This window comes from Tupaia chinensis, unplaced genomic scaffold, assembly GCF_000334495.1.
Source record: "Tupaia chinensis unplaced genomic scaffold, TupChi_1.0 Scaffold144346_1, whole genome shotgun sequence".
Lineage (NCBI taxonomy): Eukaryota > Metazoa > Chordata > Mammalia > Scandentia > Tupaiidae > Tupaia > Tupaia belangeri.
In genome coordinates this window covers 3001840-3021820 of record NW_006204205.1, presented here as the reverse complement: position 1 = coordinate 3021820, position 19981 = coordinate 3001840, and the positions used below count along the sequence as shown (strand labels likewise).

The following is a 19981-nucleotide window of genomic DNA, read 5'->3' as shown; positions in this document are numbered from 1 at the left end:
TTTTTTTTTTTTTTTGAGAGTTTTTTGCTATAGGGTGCATGCATTCACCAGAAAGATGGAGAGAGACAGAGAGACAGGGAGACAGAAAGCAAGAAATCATCCCCCAGGGGGGATGGCCACGCTGCAATCCCTTCTCTTCCATTCTTGGGGTCTTGGGCACGCACGCACACACGCCTGGCATGAGTTTTAAGCCACTGGGTTTGGGACGTGAACCGCGGTCGACTATGTGGGAGTCCAGCGACATAGCCATTACGCTAACTGCTGGTCCCTGATAGGGATCTTTAAGAGAGCAGCTATGCCATACCAAGTGGGTGGGAATTCAAAAAATCTGTGAAAACTCAGTGTATCAGAAGGCTTTGGTGGATAAATTCAATCAGCGTGAAGCAGAACCAAACCCTAATCTGCTCGAGGCTGCCCCCCACCCTCACTCGCTCCAGCACCCCCCATCATCCCTCACCGTGGCAGGTTTTGTGGTGGTTGTTTTTTCCCTGGCGTGAAATGAGAAATGCTGTTTGAATAACCGATGGTGAGGGAGGCCGCGTACACTCTGATGCAGAAATAAAAACCTTTAGAAAGATGCAATTTGGGGGATATTGGAAACCGGAGAATGGAACATCAGTCTATAAAATTCAGCACGGCCAATAAAGCCGGAGCAACTGGTCAAGTGTTTTAGTGCGCACAGTTGCTGTGGGATCGACTGGCACGTGGCTGGCCAGCGCTTCCAGACCGAGGACGGTTTTCCAAGGCTCATCCTGGCCTCATTTCCATAATGTCTCGTGATTTCTGAAGCACCTCAGCACTGGGTCGTAAGCACAGCTGTGAAAGTGTCCAAGACCTTTCCCATCATAGGCCAATCGTGCTGTCTCAGGGACCGGCCCGTGCCAGGCCCCGCCCCACCCCCTCACCAGCCAGCAAGTGTGGAGAGTGGCCTAGTGAGCAGTGCAGGGGGCTCCAGGGTGGGGGGCGACAGGCACATCCCTGTGCTCCCAGGCTGTGGCTTCCCCTCACCCTGTGTCATGAGTGTCACCTTTCTCAGGCTGGGAGCTGTGAGAGTGAGCGCTCTGCCCCTGCCCTCTCGGCGCCCAGCTCTTCACGGCTCGGCAGCTCGGTACCCTCCTCACCAGTGCTGCAGGCACGCGGTAGACCTCCCTCCCAAGCCTTCTCCATTCTTCCCTGCTCCCGTCAAAGCAGGTCTCTGACCTTGCACAACCACAAGTGGGCTCTTCTGCTGCCATGCCCCCCAGCCCTGTCTATGTGGCCTGTTCCCACCCGCCCTCCATATGCTTCCTAATTTCCTCGCGTGTGGCCATCTGGTCTCAGGATAACAAGTATCACTAGTTCCCAGGCTGCGGCATGCCCCATTTACTGGGCACATCAACACTTGAACATACATCCTAACTCTTACCTCTTCTTGCACCTGTGAACCACTGAGCAGCTTCTTGGTGCAAGGCACCGTGCTAGGTGTTGGGAATGTAAAACGCGTGCACAGGACAGCCATAGTCCCTGGCCTTGTAGCTCTGGTGGGGGGCAAATACTGCCCTTCTCTTTGCGCTCCATCCTAACAAATGCTGAATCTCTGTCCCCCAGGGACATGTTGTGACACCCACACAGGGGCTTCCTTGTCTTGCTCAGAGACACTCTGGACTGGCAAGACATGGGCTCATTTTCCACTGGCAGCTGCTCCAGCCAGAGCTCAGGACTCTACCAGCTGGGAGCTGCAGCTGGTGCCCACCTGGGTATGCCTGGGCCTAGCACAGCCTTCTGCTTCCTGAGACTCTGTCCAGGGAGGTGGTGGGGTCCCTGTCAGCACCTTGCAAATCCCACCACATGGAAACTCGGGTAACACCTCGTCAGCTGGTCCTTAATGGACGCTCCTTCTGCACCAGCCAGGATTTAGTTAGACCTCCCTAAGTTCCCCTGTCTGAGGGGCTTCCTCTGAGGAAAAGGGTTTCTGATCATGCATCATCTAAAGGCCGCTCCAGGCCAGTCTGTCAAAGCACCAGCCTTCCCCTCCTTCACGTCCTTTGCACATACCTGGGTCACTTGTCAAAAGAGCATTAGGAGATCGTCACAAAACCCGAACGCAGAGAGCAAGAAGCCGTTTTCCTACCTTTGAGGAAGCAGTCCTTGCTGTGGACGACGACGATCCTCTTCCCCAGCAGGCAAGCAGCACGGTGCAGCTCGCAGTGGTTTTCATAAAACCTCCCATCGGACCCACACACAGGCAGGTAGGTGGGCCTGCACGCCTCCAGGCAGCGGCACTCGGGCTCTCCCGTCTCCTCGCCGAGCACGCACCTGCTCCCGCGGCTGCAGAGCTTCCTCCCGCAGGAGGCTGGCAACCCCGCGTGGCCGGAAAGTCCTGCCAAACACAGAAACACCGAGGTCAGGCTCGAGCTCTGGGGGCTGGGGTGAGGGCTTTGTAGTGTGTCCAAGTCACAGCAAATAGAGGTGACCTGAGGGGAGGCCCAGAGACGCGGGGTGCCTGATAAGTCCCTGTCCCTCCAACAAGGGGCAGCCAACAGGGTGTCCTGCAGGACAGAGCTCAGGTTTTACAGCAACTCAGTCCAAATAGCTCGGCCTCACCTGCCCAGCCTGGGACCCACGGGAGGGCTTTTAGCAAATGCAGGGTTCTTCCTTTGACTCACTTTTCCCGCTGCGAGGTGAAAAATGAGCGCGCCCAGCCATTCCGTGCTCAGAGTGCCTCACGGGGGAGGACAATGCCTGCCAGCAGTGTTCCCAGGCCCTGGGACAAACTCCTGGACTAGGAGCCTGTGAAGTCAATGCCTTTAAAAAAGTAATTCCCTTCCTTTTTCCTGCTCCTCTATCGTGTGCTGACTTCAGGCCGGGCTGTGTGCTAGGAGCCTTAAGGGCCCCAGGGATGGACAAGCCATGGCTCCCTTTCCTCTGACTTTGTCAGTCCATAGGCGATGACATGCATGGAGATAAACCCCAACCTGGACTGAAGGGGACAAAGGCCATGGGATAAGCTCAGGCAGTGAGCCATGGGAGCCAAGGAGCGCCATTTTGGAGAAGTAAATGGAGAGGACAGGGGGGTTGTGGAGGTGGTAAAGAGCCGAGGGCCTGCAGACTGAGAGGAGGAGGGCTTCCTCAGACACAGCGGCCTGGGGCCACGGCTCGGCAAACCGCAGTGCAGGTAACATTTGCATGCCTTGGAGAGACCCGCTGCGAGTAGATGTGTCTGTATTGAGGGGGGCGTGTTTTAGGAGACTTAGAGAGCCAAGCGGAAGCATTTAGGTATGACACTGCAGGCACTGGGGAGCCATAGCGGAGCCTAGGGAGAAAGTCTGCTCTGAGCGTTCAGCGTGAGGGCAGAGGGCAGCCTAGGCAGGGAAACCAGAGGCTGGCGTTTCCTTCTGGGGAGAACACGGTTCTCCATGACACACACCCTCAGCAAAGCCAGCACCAGCCTTTCCCACTGCCCAGTCCATTCTAGCACAAGGTAGTGGCCATGGGCAAGATGGCAGAGGCCCTGGAAATGGTGGCCATCATTCTGCTTGGCAGTCCCCTGTACTCAGCACACACCCACAAGGATCTAGGCCGGGGTGCCCAGAGCTCCCACACAAAGCGGGCAGGCTGGCTGGCAGAGTGGCTGGCTTCTGAAAGGACAGGTCTAGGGAAAGGCACACGGGCACCCATAACCAAGGCCACGGTCCACGGCAGGAGTCTGGAGGAGCAGACAGCGGCCCGTGGCATCAGTGGCAGAGGGCAGGCGAGAGTGACGAGGGCGTATCAGAAGCAGGCAGTGAAAACACCAGCACAGATCTGATGGCCACAGACGTCTTAGCTTTAAGTTTTAATGAACTCTTCTTCAAAATACTCAGCAAGACAGAATGGCCCCAGCAGTCACACTGAACTTTCAGCCTCCGGCTCCTACCCTATGGGATTAAAATGTCTAAGGGGAAAAAATAAAATCTTTCTTTTCTTGTTTTTGGATAAGTCAGCTTGTCATCACTACAGATTTGAAAGGGGGGAAAAATCAGTTATCGGCAGATTAACTGCTTGATTCAATAACTCATTTAAATTCTTCCAGCCTTGGTCAGCTAAGAAATATTGACTTTTTTCTTGACTTGTAATAAACTAGAAGGTCAGAATACCTCTGGGCAGTATAAAAGTGTGGAGCCTAAGTGGGGTGTGTGACTCTCCTTTATCCACCTTGCTAATTGTCTGCATGTCACTGGGAAAGCCTGGTGGCATTAGGGGTCCCCCTGCACGCCCTCCTGTGCTGGCTAGCCAGTGGCCAGCAGGGAAGGCTTCGTAGCGGGAGGTCCGGGCTGGAGGTCTCCATGCCCGTTTTTGCCACTGCTCTTAGCCTCAGTGTGTTTGATTGGCAGGATTCTCCTGGGTTGTTAGAAAATGGGTTACCCTGGAAAGTGCTGGCGGCTACTAGAAGAAACTAACAGGCTCTAAAAATACCAGCCTTTGTTTCTCTCCCAAGACAGGGCCTGGACATAAAGCACTGCTGTCGGATCTCTGTTTTAATAAACTTCCCAGGTGCAGACAGGACGGGAACCGCTAAACTGTCATTTTGAAGACCCAGAGCCCAACTCTCCGAGCCTGTGGCCTCTAAGAACCTGCCTCGGGCTTTGCTCCAGCTGAGCCGCCCTGCTTCACGCTCTCCTTCCGGCTGTCAGCTCGGGCTCACCCTCAGAGGGCTCCATGTCCCCTGCGAGGTGCGTCCAACGGTCCCCTCTCTGAATCGCCCTTCCCAGAGTGTCTGCCCCACTTCGCCCTACTCTCTGGCCTCAGGAGGTCCCATTGATGCTGGACCTTTGGCCTCACATGCCCCAGTACACTCGGGCTTATTTTATTTTATGTTATTTTTAGAGAGATTTTTGCCATAGGACATGTTTGCTTGGTGGAGAGACAGAAAGAAACAGAGAGACAGAAACTGAGAAATCGCCCCTCCCCGGGGAGAGGGGAGGCCACATCACAATCCCTTCTCTATTCTTCTCTCAGGATTTTGGGCATACACCCACACGTGCCTGGTGTGAGTTTCAAGCCTCTGGGTCCAGAACTTAAACCATGGTAAGCCATGTGGGAGTCCAGTGCCTTAACCACTATGCCACCTGCTGGCCTACACTCAGGTTTTAAGCAATGCCATACTTTTAAGAACTGATCTCCTTAATGCTCTTTAGTGGGGCTGCCCAAACACCAGGTTAGGGCTGAGATGGGAGAGGTGCAGGGGTCCTATGCAGGGAGCCTCTGAGGGTCCCTCTCCCCTCACCTCCTCCAAGAGGAGCAGGGAGGCACAGGAGGATGGAGGTATGAAGGGGGCATATGTCTGTGGAGATGGGGCCTTCTGGGGTAATGAGAACTGAAGTCCTGGAGACGCAGAGAGGGAAGGGGCTCAGAGACCACCTGGCCAAAGCTAGCTCACTGTGGACAGGGACACGGTAGAACCACCCTACCTGTCCCCCTCCTCTGAGATGCCCTCACACCCAGCTTGTGAGCACCTCTGAGGACCAGCGTGACATGCCCACCGTGCATCGGCCTGCAGGTATGGCTCCATGGCCTTCCCCATAGGCTGTGCTCTGAGGGGCAGTGCTGAGAAAACACCTGTGCCAACCTGTGGCCATGAAGCTGTCAGGATCACTCAGGTTCTCTCTGACATGCAAATTGACTGTAGGTGAATATTTGATTCCTAATTATTTGCGATTAAGGCAAAAGTGGCTTCAAAGCCCTGCGTTTGCCCTCGCACGGGCTGTTGACAGCAGGCCCTATGGAGAGCTGAGGACACCCTGGGCAGGGGCAGACCTGGAATGTGGTCCAGGGCCACAGAGACACTGACCAAGGGCTGGTTCTTCATTAAACAAGCCCCTCGTCACCACTTCTCCCTCATCATTGAAGCAGAATGACTTCCCTGCTCCTAGCAGGATGATGATAAAACGTAATGGGAAAGGTAACCAAGTGAGACCACCAGTGACCACCTACAATATCCACGAGGACAGCCACAATGCACAGAAAAGATATAATGCGCTTAATTACAGTCATAAAGAAGGCCACTCACCCAGGTTAAAACCTGATCATCTTGCCAAATAAGCTGCTTTCCAACACTAATTAAATTTACTGAACACGGTCAGAAATGGGCATTGTGACATTAACGTTATGGCGGCCGGAGCAACAAGGCCATTGTACCAGTTGGTCCTAAAGACTTCCTCTGGGAGTCGGATGAGGAGTCTCAGTGAGAACGCCACAGACAGGGACTGCCATAAATTCAGGGCGTCCAAGGAGGGTGAATCCTCGGATCCCTCAGCCACACAGAGTGGGGAGCACTGTCCAGGTCTCCGGCCGACCACGTCCAGGAGCACAGACGTTGGGTCGTCTTGCCCTCACACTCTGCCTTAGTCCCTTACTGGTTCCTTGGCCCAGAATAAACCAATGAGTGCACCCTCCTCGGGGATGGCACCTCAAATGACACATGAAGGGACATCTACCAGCTTTTCCACCTTGGGATGCTAACTGCCTGCTGGCGTGCTTTGTCCATGCAGTTTTTCTGTTTCTGGAACCTCATCTTCAGCCCGATTATTGGTGGGGTCCCCCAAACACATACACCTTTGCCCTGATGAGGCCTTGGGAGGTGTCCACTCCAGATCGCAGATGGAAGTACTGCTTAGGCCTCCTAGAGGCTGTCAGTGCCCCCAGTGAGGACCTGGGGCCAAATCCCTACAACCTCACTCTGCCCCACCATAGAACCAGAGAGGTGATGGCTCTATGGAGGCTGACAAAGGAAAGGCAGGGATGAGGAAGACCAGAGGCCGCAGGCATGGCACCAAAATCTCAAGATCTTCACCTACCGCCCTCCACACACCCCAGCCAAGCACCTGTTCCCAGCCTGTACTTGGACAGGACCCAGATGCCCACCACAGACTGACAGAACCCCTTACACATGGATTAGACACTTTCTTTTCTGTGCATTGGCGCCGACCCACAGGGACTGCACCCTTACACCAGGGAGCTACATCCTTACCCGGGGTCATGGCTGGGATCCTTAAAGCCTTGGAGGGGATGGCTCATCTGTGGGAGAGCCTTCCATGCACAGGATGTGCAGATATGTGGAGCGAGTCACAGGGGCTGGAGGCAACTGTCCCAGCACTCTGCCCTGCTCCAAGACAACTTACATCCCCTATCATGCCCAAGGGCGTCCGGAGAGTGTCTGATCGGCCGGGAGTCCCTCATATCTATGTGGCTATATGCAGCTGCAGAGTTCGGGTCTGGGGGAGAGCCAGGCAGAGACCCTGCTCTCTAGTCCAATGCCATGTTTACTTCTAGGTTTGAGGTGGGGACAACAGGCAGCTCTCCGTCCACCTATCCGTCTTGCACCCGCCATGCACCAGACCTGGCCCTAGGTGCTGAGGACACGACATAGGCTAGGATGTCGTCCTCAGGGCACTTATGTCATGGTGTAGGGAGACACACACGTAGGCTGGTGTAGGGCTGGCAAACGCATAAACAAGACAACAGGGGACTGGCAAAGGCTTGCCCTGGGGAAACTTTAACGGGGTGATCAGGGAAGCCTCTGGAAGAGGTGAGATCTGACCTGAGATCTGAATGTGAAGAGGGTAGAGACGTGGGGCAGGGGACAAAGGAGTGGCCTGGGATGTCCTGGAACTAGTGTGCAGGGCTCAGAGGCCTGTTCAGCAACTTCTCTGCAGGCCAGAGGATGACAGGGCTGCAGAAGGAGCCCGACGTGGATCTCAGATCAGCAGCCAAAAGCCACTCATTGTCAAGCATGGATAGTAAGACCCCTTCCCCCTAATGATGACGTGCCCCCGCCTCCATAGCCCCCTGCCTCTCTCTATGACATTTTACCTGAAATAGGACAGGTGACTGCTGGGCAGATGTGGCAGCCTTCTGGTGACCACGGGTGATTTCATACTCGACCACAGAGCTCAGCTATAAGCCAAGGCTCCTGTGTGCTTCATGAAGGCAGATGTTTGACCAGCTTTGAAAGACTCGACCATTCTCCAGGTCCCAAAGCTTAACAAAATGCACGGTTACCCATCGCCAGAAGCTAAGATAAACTGTCAAGTGAGCTGCTTACAGATCCTAAACTGTCTGACAAACTGTTTTCAAAATAAACCACGAAGTCAAAGTCAAACGCCTGGAACACCGAGAGAAGCCCTTTCATCTGTTAGTAGGCCTCCATTTTGCCTAATGAGATGGTATCTAACCTGCTTTTATATCAAACCAAAGCACAAACGAGTTTCTCCACATTATCCAGCGTCCCTGGGCAGAGCTTTTTAGGGTGGCTGTTTCTGGTCACAGATGTAGAACAAACACCAAACACAAATGTCTAAGTATACTTTTCAAATATACATGAAACATGAGTCCCATGATAACATATTGAAGATTTGTTCAGCTTGTTAAGGGGTGACCCCATTCAGGGGCGAACCTGAGGGCCTGTGTGGGCACTGGGAAAAGAAGGGAGGGCCAGCTGGCTAGACCAGGCACATAAGTGGTTAGGAGCGGACAGGTAAGAAAATCCTAACGTTTGGGGTTAATTTTTCCCATGCAAAGACTAATGAGCATCTTTGCCAGATATGAACACAGTATGGGGCTTTAATCAAAGTGAGCAGTGAGTTGAGCCAAGTGGGGACCCTCTGGCCTGGGTCAGTGACTCGTTCTTGGGTGGGTCTGTTAAACTGCTCCTGGACAGCACTGGGAGGACCTGTTCCCTCCCTGTGCCTTATCCCAAATGTGGATAACTTCCTCAGCATCACTGAAGTGCCATGGTGACAGATGCCACCCGTGAGGCTACCAAGGACGCTCATCCTTCCTCCGATCTGGGGCATCTCTTTCTTTTGGAGTCCCAGCCTCACAAAAAGATCTGTCCCCCCTCCAAAAAAAGGGAAGGAATGCGAGGCCCCAAGCCACCTAACACAGCTTCACTAAGAGGGCTCTCCTCTAGGAATGACACCAGTGGCACCGAGAAAGGAGGAATCGGAGCAGAGGCTTGTGCTGAGCTGGTGACGCAGCACGGCTGGGCCTGGGCGAGTGCTGCAGGAACACTCAGGACTGACCCAGCTGGGCACACCCTGGGATCCGCCAGTTCTGTGTTCCTCGCACTGCTGTGTGATCCTACCCTCTCCTTCAAAAATGAGAATAGCAATGGTCTGTCCCTTATAGGACTGCTTGAGGATGGAATGAGACCACTCACATAACAAGTCTGGCACATAGTAAATGTTCAATTCAGACATTCCGAATTAGTGAAAAGACTGACCAAACCAGACCAGAAAAAAAGCCATTTGGTCGTACTGACTCAAGTGCTCACGAGCGTGGAACACTTACTGTTTTAGGAGGCCAGCATTCATGGAAAGGTGAACATATTCATCTTGAAACCATCGGCTGATTTTAAAAGGCAGACCCAAAATAGCATGCTTCCCAATATCCTAAGGAAATGCTTCCCTTGCAGTTTCTCTTGCCTCAAGGATTTGCTTGACCCATGGAATCTCTGCCAGCCTCCACATCTTCTCAGGGCAAAGCGACCTGAACTGATTTGCCTACAAGCTGGGCAGGTGCCACTCAGCACCTGAAGGCAGTGTCACATAGGCCTAGGTCCCTGATCTGCCAACTACCCAGAGCTGGGTTTCAAAGGCACTTGGCCCCAGGCCCTGACTCCAGCATGTTTTGCAAATGTCCCTGGCTTAGCAGGTCTGATTGCTTCTCCTCCTCCGGGAGCCCTCTGCGCTGGGCGTTGGCCTCTGCTGTGAGTGAAGAGCTTCCCCCAGGCCTCCTGCAGGCACCCTTAACTTAAAGGAGGCTCCCAGGCAGCTGAGGCTTTTTTTGGCTGCTTGCCAGCACTCAGCCCTACTCCTCATAGAAGTGAGGGTGTCCTGCTCCCCAGCTCCTCAGGCAGAATGGCAGGCCCCCGGCAGGGCCATCAGGGTCACAGCCTTCATAGCCACTCAGAGCTCCAGGCCAGCGTGGGGTGGTTTCAGGGCCAGATCCTGGCTCCAGTGCTCTTACACTCAGAGCTCAGCATGGGGCCTGGCAGACTGTGGAACACGTCAGCTGCGAGACTGAATCTGATGAAGACATTGCAGAGACCCTAGATCATCTGGCTGGAGATGGATGGTTTTAAAGACACAGGTGGCAGATGGAGAGTTGGAAGAGTGGGGATCTGGCTTCTATAAGGTGAGTTTCTTTCACATGTGAGCCTGTTTTCTTTCTTTCTTTCCCTTTAAAAAAATAAAAATAATTTTATTCATTATTATTACTCTTAGTTTTTAACTTGATGAGAGAGAGGAAGAGAGAAAGGGAAAGTGAAAAAGCAAGCTGCCAGGTCCAGGACTTGAACTGTAGTCATCCATGTAGGAATCCAGTGCCTTAACCACCACTTCACCTGCCATCCCATGAGCCTGTTTGTTTTCTTTTCTTTTCTTTTCTTTTCTTTCTTTTTTTTTTTTTTTTGAGAGAGATATTTTGGCTATAGGGTGCATGTGCTCACTGCACACAGAGACAGAGAGACAGAAAAATAGAAATCACACCCCCCAAGGGGATGGCCACACTGCAATCCCTTCTCCTCCTTTCAGGATTTTGGGCACGCATGCACATGTGCTCTAGAGCAAAGGGTTTTGAGTTTTTTTAGCCGCTGGGTCTGGGACTTGAACCACCATCAATGACATGGGAGTCAAGCGATATAACCATTATGCCATCTGCTGGAGCTGAGCCTGTTTTCTTAATGAGAATGAGAGGGCTGTGTAGGGATCCCTTGAGATAGAGATCATCTCACATCTATGAATTTAGGATTAAGCTAATTTACATCTTCCATTACACACACACACACACACACACACATACACACACACACACATACACACACACACAGAAAGAAGAGAGTGAGGGCCCCCCCAACAGAGTTGCCACACTGTGATCTGCCCCCACTCTTAGCTGGCTTAGATCAAAGACATGCGTGTGTGCCTGGTGTGTTCAAGGAGGTCCCGGGACACAAACCCAGGACTTGTGCTATGTGAATCCAATTGTGTTACCACTGAGCCATCACCGGGCCCCTTGGAGCCTGTGCTTTAACTTGGATACCTTTTTGGCTAAAATAAAACTAAAAAACCTTTTCCTTTTTCCGCTTTCCCTATCAAGTTATCGCAACTGGCTTTGGAAGGGTTATTTCAGAGACCTCTCTTAGCTGCATAAAAATGTGAAGTGCAATAGGATTTTTGCCCTTGGGAGAGTTTCTCTTACAAAATGGTTTTGTTTTAGAGCACTTCTTCCAAATATATTCCTATCCCCGTGTTCCGTTTCTTTGCCTAAAGCCTCTTCAGCTTGCATCTGTCTTCTTCCCTGACACCAGACCCCTCATTTTTCTTCCAGGTGCCAAGCTCCCGTGTCGCATTCTCTAGCTCCTCGGGGCTCCTTCCATCTCTGAGCTAGGGGCACCAGATGTTGCCGCTCCTGGCGGAGCTTCGCTGTCTTCCTGACGCCCCATTACGTGGGCTCTTTCCTGCTTTTCCACCAACTAATGATTCAAGGCCATGACATCTCAGGCTGCCTCCAATTATTTCCAGGATTATTATGAAGCCACTCAGCATGAGCCACTGTGATGCTCACCGCCTCTTGAGACTTACAAGCACAGAGAGATGCTAAATTCTTCTAGGGCTCTTCACCCGCTGTTCAAGGGCTGCCCCTGGGTCTACACCGCACCTTGGCTAGATCACTTGTCATGGACGTATCTTACAACAACAGTGTGTTCTTCTTGATAATATTTTTAAAGGAAATACAAGAATTCAATTAAAATATCGAAGATTAGCACAAAAATGACTATTTTCTAATCAGTAGGGTGCTAATTTCTCCTCTAAAAGATCTGCCCTTTTCTCTCAATGGGATTATCAGTCATAAAATAGCCACCGGAATTTTTTTTTCCCTTTTTTCAGGTTTTTGCCATAGGGCGTGTGTGCTTGCTGGAGAGAGACAGAGAAAGACAGAGAGAGGAAGAGTGAGAAATCACCCTCCAGGGAGGATGGCCATGCCACAATCCCTTCTCCCCATTCTCCTCTTGGCATATGGGCACACACACACATACACACACACACACACACGCCCTGCCATATGATTCTCAATACGCTGGGTCTGAGATACGAACCATGGTCAACCATTTGGGAGTCTAGCACTTTAACCACCATGCCACCTTCTGGCCCTCTACTGGATAACTTTAAGACAAAGCTTAGTATCAATTTAAATACAAACTTCCATTTATTCTAATCTCAACTCCAATTCTCTGGCCTGTTGAGCCAAGGAGGTGCTGAAGCCTTAGGCAGGTAGGCCTGAGGGGTCTGGGAGTCAGGTTCTCGGATGGATGGATAGAGAAGCTGGGTCTGCTCTCTGAGACTCAAAAAGCACATGGAGACCAGAGAGTAGGAGGCTTCCTCCATGTGTCCCCATAGGGATCTGACAACCGACCTACTCCCATAAGACGTCCATAGTCAGCAAGTGGCCGGGCAGAAACTCTGTGAGACTATGACTGTGTACGGTACTTCAGCCCCAGTGAGCACACGATGGAAAAGAAATCACCTACATTAGGAGGTCCAGCCTCCACAGGGAGGAAGAATGGCCAGAATTAGAGATGCTGAGATGGTGACAACAAAATATCGAAACTCTAGGAGAATCAAGCACATTACCATGAGAGTTTTTAAGACAACTGCTATTTTTGAGCCAAAAGAAGATCAGAGTTATTTAAGAGGAAAATGATATTCATACTCAAATGAGTAATGATCAGGTAGAGGACTTATCTCAAAACATAGAGCAAAAACAGAGACAAAAAGAAGCCTTAAGATATAATAATCATTCCAAATAAAAACTTTTTTTGAAAAAATGTTTACAAATTTATTTACTTAATTTTTGTCCATTATTTTAAAATTTGTTAGAGGTCATGTGTGCTCACCAGAGAGATAGAGGGAAAGTGAGAAAGCAAGCCACCAGGTCTGGGACTTGAGCCATGGTCAGCCATGTGAGAGTTCAGTGCCCTCCCCAAATACAAACTTTCAGGAAATAGGAATAAGAAAAAAGTATTTAAGGATGTCATACTGAATAGCTAATTCCTAAGTGTTTCCAGTTAAAATCAAGAGCCAGACAAGGATATTAAGTTATCACCATTTTTTTTTATCAAAAAAGGAAGTATAAAAAGACAATAAAATAATTATTAACATTTGAAAAAGAAAGACAACTAATAACCACCATTTTTTTGCTGATTATATATGTGCCCACTTAGAAAACCAAGACTCCAGTGAAAAATATTAATATTATAAGAGAACCATGATAAAGAAGTTAGACAGATAATAAAAGTGCCCAAATTAATCATTCTTCTTTATGCTAGCAATAAATAATTAGAAACTTATAAGAGAAGAATAGCCCACTCATAATAATGGCAAAAACCATAAAGTATTTATGAATACATTTGACAAGAAAGCCACAGGACCTATATGAAAAAGACTATAAAATCCTAGTGAGGTCATAAAAAATATTTGAGCAAACGCAAAGACATTTCTTCATCTTAGGTGAGACGACATTCCCATAAATGTACAAATTGAATGCAATCCTTTTACAATTGGATAAAATGTTCTAAAGTTCATTTTAAAGAACGAGAGCCCTCAGATAACCAGGAAAAATAAGAAAATGAGTAGTGAAGGGGGGTACGCCTTACCAGATAATGGAACATCAAACTCTAACGCGGCTGTGATAAAATCAATATGATAATAAGCTGGAAAGAGACAAATGAATGCCTAGAGATTTGGCAATAAAATAGAAGAGAGGATCCAGAAATAAATCACAATGTATGTGAAAATTCTGTGCATGACGAGGGTGACCATTGCAAGGAAAAAGATGGCAATTCGATAAATGATGCAGAGACCACTGGCTATCCACCTGGAATGCAGTAACATTGAAAGCATATTTCATATCACAGAAAAAATAAATTCAAGTAACGATCAATATTGGAATTACTCTTATTATGTAGTGAGCAGATTACCAAGAATACCTCTGTACCTGCGGACAGCACAGCACGGCAGTACAGTGACTAACCATGGACTCAGCTATGCATTTAAAGGAAAAGAACGGTGTCGTTAATTTTGAAATCTCTCATTTGTCTCTTTCCAATTCCATTCCCTCATTTCCAAGTAGAGGTAACGATTACTTTGCATTTTGTGTTTATTATCTTTTTGCTTTTCTTTGTAGTTTTACCTCCCTTTTGTACTTCTATGCAATATGCTGTTTGCCTTGCATGTTTCTGAACTTTATGCAAGTGAGTCATGCTGTATTATTCATCTGAGACTTACTTCATTTGTTCTTACACTGTTTTTTTAATCCACATCTTTGCATATAATAATAGTTCATTATATTATTACTTTTAAGAGCCATTATATACACCTACCATTATTTATTTAGATAATCTAAATTAGGTGGATAATTGCTTTTTTTTTTTTCTGTGGGCCTCTTTCTTTCATTTCCTTATTTTGGAAAAAATACTTCGTCTCTTTTAGTTTTTTTGTTTGTTTGTTTTTGTTTTTGTTTTTGTACTCATATAAAAATTAAAATATGCTCTTTTGGGGGGCCCAGCAGGTAGCATGGTGGTTATGGCACTGGACTCCCACATGACTGACTGTGGTTTGAGTCCTGGACATAAACCCTTGAAAATCATGCTAGGTGCATGTGCACGTGTGCCCAGAGTCCCAAGAGGAGAATGGAGGAGGAGGGATTGTGGTATGGCCACACCCCCTGGGGAGTGATTTCTTACTTTCCCTCTTTAAGACAGTGCCTCTCTCTCCAGCAAGTGCATGTACCCTGTGGCAAAACAAAACAAAATGGACAAACAAAAAACTTTAAAAAAAAGTAAAAAAAAAAAAAAGCTCTTTGGTATTTTATTGTTTATCTCACATTTAAAAAATGTATAATTAAGCCACAGTCTAAAACTAATCAATAGTTTCAATTTCCACATAAAGAACCTTGGAAACATAAACTCCTATGACTTATTTTCTGGTATGACAATATTGTATATTAATTCTATCTGTATTCCTTACAATTACTTCGTATAGCTCAAATTCTCTTAATTATGTTTGCCTAAAATATCCGTTTCATCTTCATTTTAAAGACTCATATATGGGCTGATCTAGTAGTGCAGTGGTTAAGTGTAATGCATTGGGAGCCAGATCCCACATGCCTGACCACAGTTTGAATCTCAGTCTCAGCAGGTTGAAAAACATGCAGGGTGTATGTGCACGCATGCCCCAAATCCTAATAGGAGGGAGAAATTGGGGAAAAACGGTTGTGGTGTTACCATACCATATTGGTTGGGCTTTTCTCTCACACTAGTGAATACATGCACCCTTTGACAATTGAAAAAAAAATTATTTATGCCACGTCATTATTTTCCATGTGCATGGTGCATGAATTTTTTCCCCTTTCACTTGATAGGCATTTTGTTACTTTGTCCTTTCGCTTCCATTGTTGTTAAAAATTAACCTAACAGTCTTGGAACCAGCAGATGGTATAATGGTTATGTTACTGGACGCCCATGTAGTCAATTGTGGTTCAAGTCCTGGACTCGGTGGATTAAAACCCATGCTGGGCGTCTGCGTGTGCATGTTCAAAATTCCAAGAGGAGAATGAAGGTGAAGGGATTATGGTGTGGTTATCCCTCCTGGAGTGTGATTTCTTGTTTTCCGTCTGTCTCTCTGGTGAGTATATATGCCCTATAGCAAAAATCTCTCTCTCAAAAAAAAAAAAATAAAATAAAATAAATAAAGCTACCTGACAGCCTTCTCAAAAAAAAAAAAAAATAAATAAAATAAATAAAGCTACCTTTCAGCCTTCTTATTCCTTTGTAGATAATCTACCTGTGATTTTTGGATAACTTTAAGATTTCTTGGGTTTTCTGCAGTTTCTCTATGATATAAATATTATTTTTTTGCATTTATTCTGTTTCTAATTAATGAAGTTACCTGAAAGTGAGAATTTTTCATCAATTCTTGAAAATTCTTAACCATCTTTTACTGAATATTATTTCTACTCTATAATTTCTCCCCTCTCCCCTTTATAGGTATGCTGATTAGAAACATGTTGTGAGTTTTCCTTCTATGCTGCATTCTGTGTAATTTCTGTAAACCCATCTTCCAACTTCCAAATTCTCTCTTCATCTATTTCTAATTTTTGCACTGAGTTTGTAATTTTGAATTTTTGTGTCTAGAAGTTCTTAATTCTTCACAAAGAAAACTGGTCACTTGTATAACCTTTTGATTTTCTATCATATCCTCAATTAAAAATATTAAAAATACATATTTTATGTACTGTGTCATTATTCTATTTATATACCATTCTGGTTCTTACCTGGTAGTTTTTCTTGTGGTATTTTGAAATACTTATATATATATATTTTTTTGAGAGGTTTTTGCTATAGGGTGCCTGCGCTTGACAGAAAGACAAGAGAGATAAAGAGAGACAGAGAGCAAGAAATCACCCCCTCAAGGGGGGATGGCCACGCCGCAATCCCTTCTCCTCCATTCTCCTCTTGGGATCTTGGGCACGCATGCACACATGCTCGGCGTGAGTTTAAGACACTGGGTCTGGGACTTGAATTGCGGCTGACTACGTGGGAGTCCAGAGACATAGCCATTACGCTAACTGCTGGTCCCAAAATACTTACATATTTTTTTAAAAGAGCTCATATTGCCCAGAAATCAGCCTGTAAAATTTTTGGAGATATAGTTTGGATATGGGCTCTTGTTGATAGTGCCAGGTACCCAAAGACTCCACCTTTCTGGATTAAACTAAATTTTGTTTGGGATTTTTCAGATACCTAGATAGTTTACATATGAATTACAATTCCTTATAGAGATCAACGCATAGTTATATATTATTAGGGTATGTGTTCTGTCTCTACGTGGTGCCAAGATTTGAGACAAGTTCCTTGGGACTGGGTGGGTTTCTTTCATGCTCACCTTAACACTAGAAATATAACCCTTGAGGGAATCAGGTTTATGTAGGAAGGGGAAATTTCTAAATATGTTCACCTAGAAAAAAACCCTGGGATTTACCCCCAGTACCCTGAATTATAGAGGGTGTGCAAATAAAGCTAAAGTCCACCTAGTTTGACAAAAGCCCTCACGGAAAAGTTGGCATCACTGCTGATGTACGTCCTAGGTTCCTGAGGTCACTTGCTTTTTTAGCCTCTAAATACTCCTTCTCACCAGCCTGTCAGTTCTTAAAAGGATTTAAAAAGTATTTGTCTATCATATTTCCAGAGGCAGAAGGCAAATTATGACTTTAAGAAATGGAACCCAATAATTAAAAAACATACTTTGAGGGGCCAGCAGGTGGTGTGGAGGTTAAGGTGCTGGATCCTACATGACCAACTTTGTGGTTCAAGTCCCAGACTTGGTGACTTGAAAATTAGGCCAAGCAAGTGTGTGTTCACATGTCTAAAATCCCCAAAGGAGAACAAAGGAGAAGGGATTGTGGCATGGCCATACCTCCTGGGAGGTGATTTCTCATTTTCTTTCTCTCTCTCTGGTGAGCACATGAGCTCTCACTAAAAATCAAAAACAAACAAATGAAAAACTTTGTGCTAAATACAGGGGTATTATTTTCAACACCCTTCCTTATAACCCTTTGGCGAGGAGTATAAGAACAGTCCCTGCTGGGGAAGAGCCCTGGGATAGGTCTAGCTATTTCCAGAGAGCCTATGTTCATTTTCCTGAGCCCACCTGCTTGTTTACAGCAAATAACCAGTCCTATCACAAAAAAAAAAAAAATAAAATAAAATAAATAAAGCTACCTGACAGCCTTCTCATTCCTTTGTAGATAATCTACCTGTGATTTTTGGATAACTTTAAGATTTCTTGGGTTTTCTGCAGTTTCTCTATGATATAAATATTATTTTTTTGCATTTATTCTGTTTCTAATTAATGAAGTTACCTGAAAGTGAGAATTTTTCATCAATTCTTGAAAATTCTTAACCATCTTTTACTGAATATTATTTCTACTCTATAATTTCTCCCCTCTCCCCTTTATAGGTATGCTGATTAGAAACATGTTGTGAGTTTTCCTTCTATGCTGCATTCTGTGTAATTTCTGTAAACCCATCTTCCAACTTCCAAATTCTCTCTTCATCTATTTCTAATTTTTGCACTGAGTTTGTAATTTTGAATTTTTGTGTCTAGAAGTTCTTAATTCTTCACAAAGAAAACTGGTCACTTGTATAACCTTTTGATTTTCTATCATATCCTCAATTAAAAATATTAAAAATACATATTTTATGTACTGTGTCATTATTCTATTTATATACCATTCTGGTTCTTACCTGGTAGTTTTTCTTGTGGTATTTTGAAATACTTATATATATATATTTTTTTGAGAGGTTTTTGCTATAGGGTGCCTGCGCTTGACAGAAAGACAAGAGAGATAAAGAGAGACAGAGAGCAAGAAATCACCCCCTCAAGGGGGGATGGCCACGCCGCAATCCCTTCTCCTCCATTCTCCTCTTGGGATCTTGGGCACGCATGCACACATGCTCGGCGTGAGTTTAAGACACTGGGTCTGGGACTTGAATTGCGGCTGACTACGTGGGAGTCCAGAGACATAGCCATTACGCTAACTGCTGGTCCCAAAATACTTACATATTTTTTTAAAAGAGCTCATATTGCCCAGAAATCAGCCTGTAAAATTTTTGGAGATATAGTTTGGATATGGGCTCTTGTTGATAGTGCCAGGTACCCAAAGACTCCACCTTTCTGGATTAAACTAAATTTTGTTTGGGATTTTTCAGATACCTAGATAGTTTACATATGAATTACAATTCCTTATAGAGATCAACGCATAGTTATATATTATTAGGGTATGTGTTCTGTCTCTACGTGGTGCCAAGATTTGAGACAAGTTCCTTGGGACTGGGTGGGTTTCTTTCATGCTCACCTTAACACTAGAAATATAACCCTTGAGGGAATCAGGTTTATGTAGGAAGGGGAAATTTCTAAATATGTTCACCTAGAAAAAAACCCTGGGATTTACCCCCAGTACCCTGAATTATAGAGGGTGTGCAAATAAAGCTAAAGTCCACCTAGTTTGACAAAAGCCCTCACGGAAAAGTTGGCATCACTGCTGATGTACGTCCTAGGTTCCTGAGGTCACTTGCTTTTTTAGCCTCTAAATACTCCTTCTCACCAGCCTGTCAGTTCTTAAAAGGATTTAAAAAGTATTTGTCTATCATATTTCCAGAGGCAGAAGGCAAATTATGACTTTAAGAAATGGAACCCAATAATTAAAAAACATACTTTGAGGGGCCAGCAGGTGGTGTGGAGGTTAAGGTGCTGGATCCTACATGACCAACTTTGTGGTTCAAGTCCCAGACTTGGTGACTTGAAAATTAGGCCAAGCAAGTGTGTGTTCACATGTCTAAAATCCCCAAAGGAGAACAAAGGAGAAGGGATTGTGGCATGGCCATACCTCCTGGGAGGTGATTTCTCATTTTCTTTCTCTCTCTCTGGTGAGCACATGAGCTCTCACTAAAAATCAAAAACAAACAAATGAAAAACTTTGTGCTAAATACAGGGGTATTATTTTCAACACCCTTCCTTATAACCCTTTGGCGAGGGGTATAAGAACAGTCCCTGCTGGGGAAGAGCCCTGGGATAGGTCTAGCTATTTCCAGAGAGCCTATGTTCATTTTCCTGAGCCCACCTGCTTGTTTACAGCAAATAACCAGTCCTATCACACCAACTTCAACCGTAAGGAGAAGTCTACAAATGGGATGCAGCGAAGGAAAAAAAGAAAATGGACACATTTGTCATCAATGCTCTGTGTCATCATCTTCTACCTCTAAACCCAGAGAAGGCACCCTGAGGGTCAGTGCTTTCTTCAATGTATCCACGTGGCTGGCAACAAATACAAGGTCAGTGACCAACTCCCTCTGAACCACTTTCAATAAAAGAAATCGAAAGACCGAGCTGAGTGTGAGACATCT

At 46.6% G+C, this 19981-nt stretch overlaps 1 protein-coding gene across 1 annotated transcript in view; it reads right to left on the bottom strand.

Annotated features, from left to right (window-relative positions):
* FSTL4 (follistatin like 4) overlaps positions 1–19981 on the bottom strand; it is a 288892-nt gene that overhangs the window by 229866 nt on the left and 39045 nt on the right. The window contains exon 5 of the mRNA XM_006166916.2: positions 2111–2359. Within this exon, the coding sequence (XP_006166978.1) occupies positions 2111–2359 (249 nt within the window). The remainder of the gene's footprint in view (positions 1–2110; positions 2360–19981) is intronic.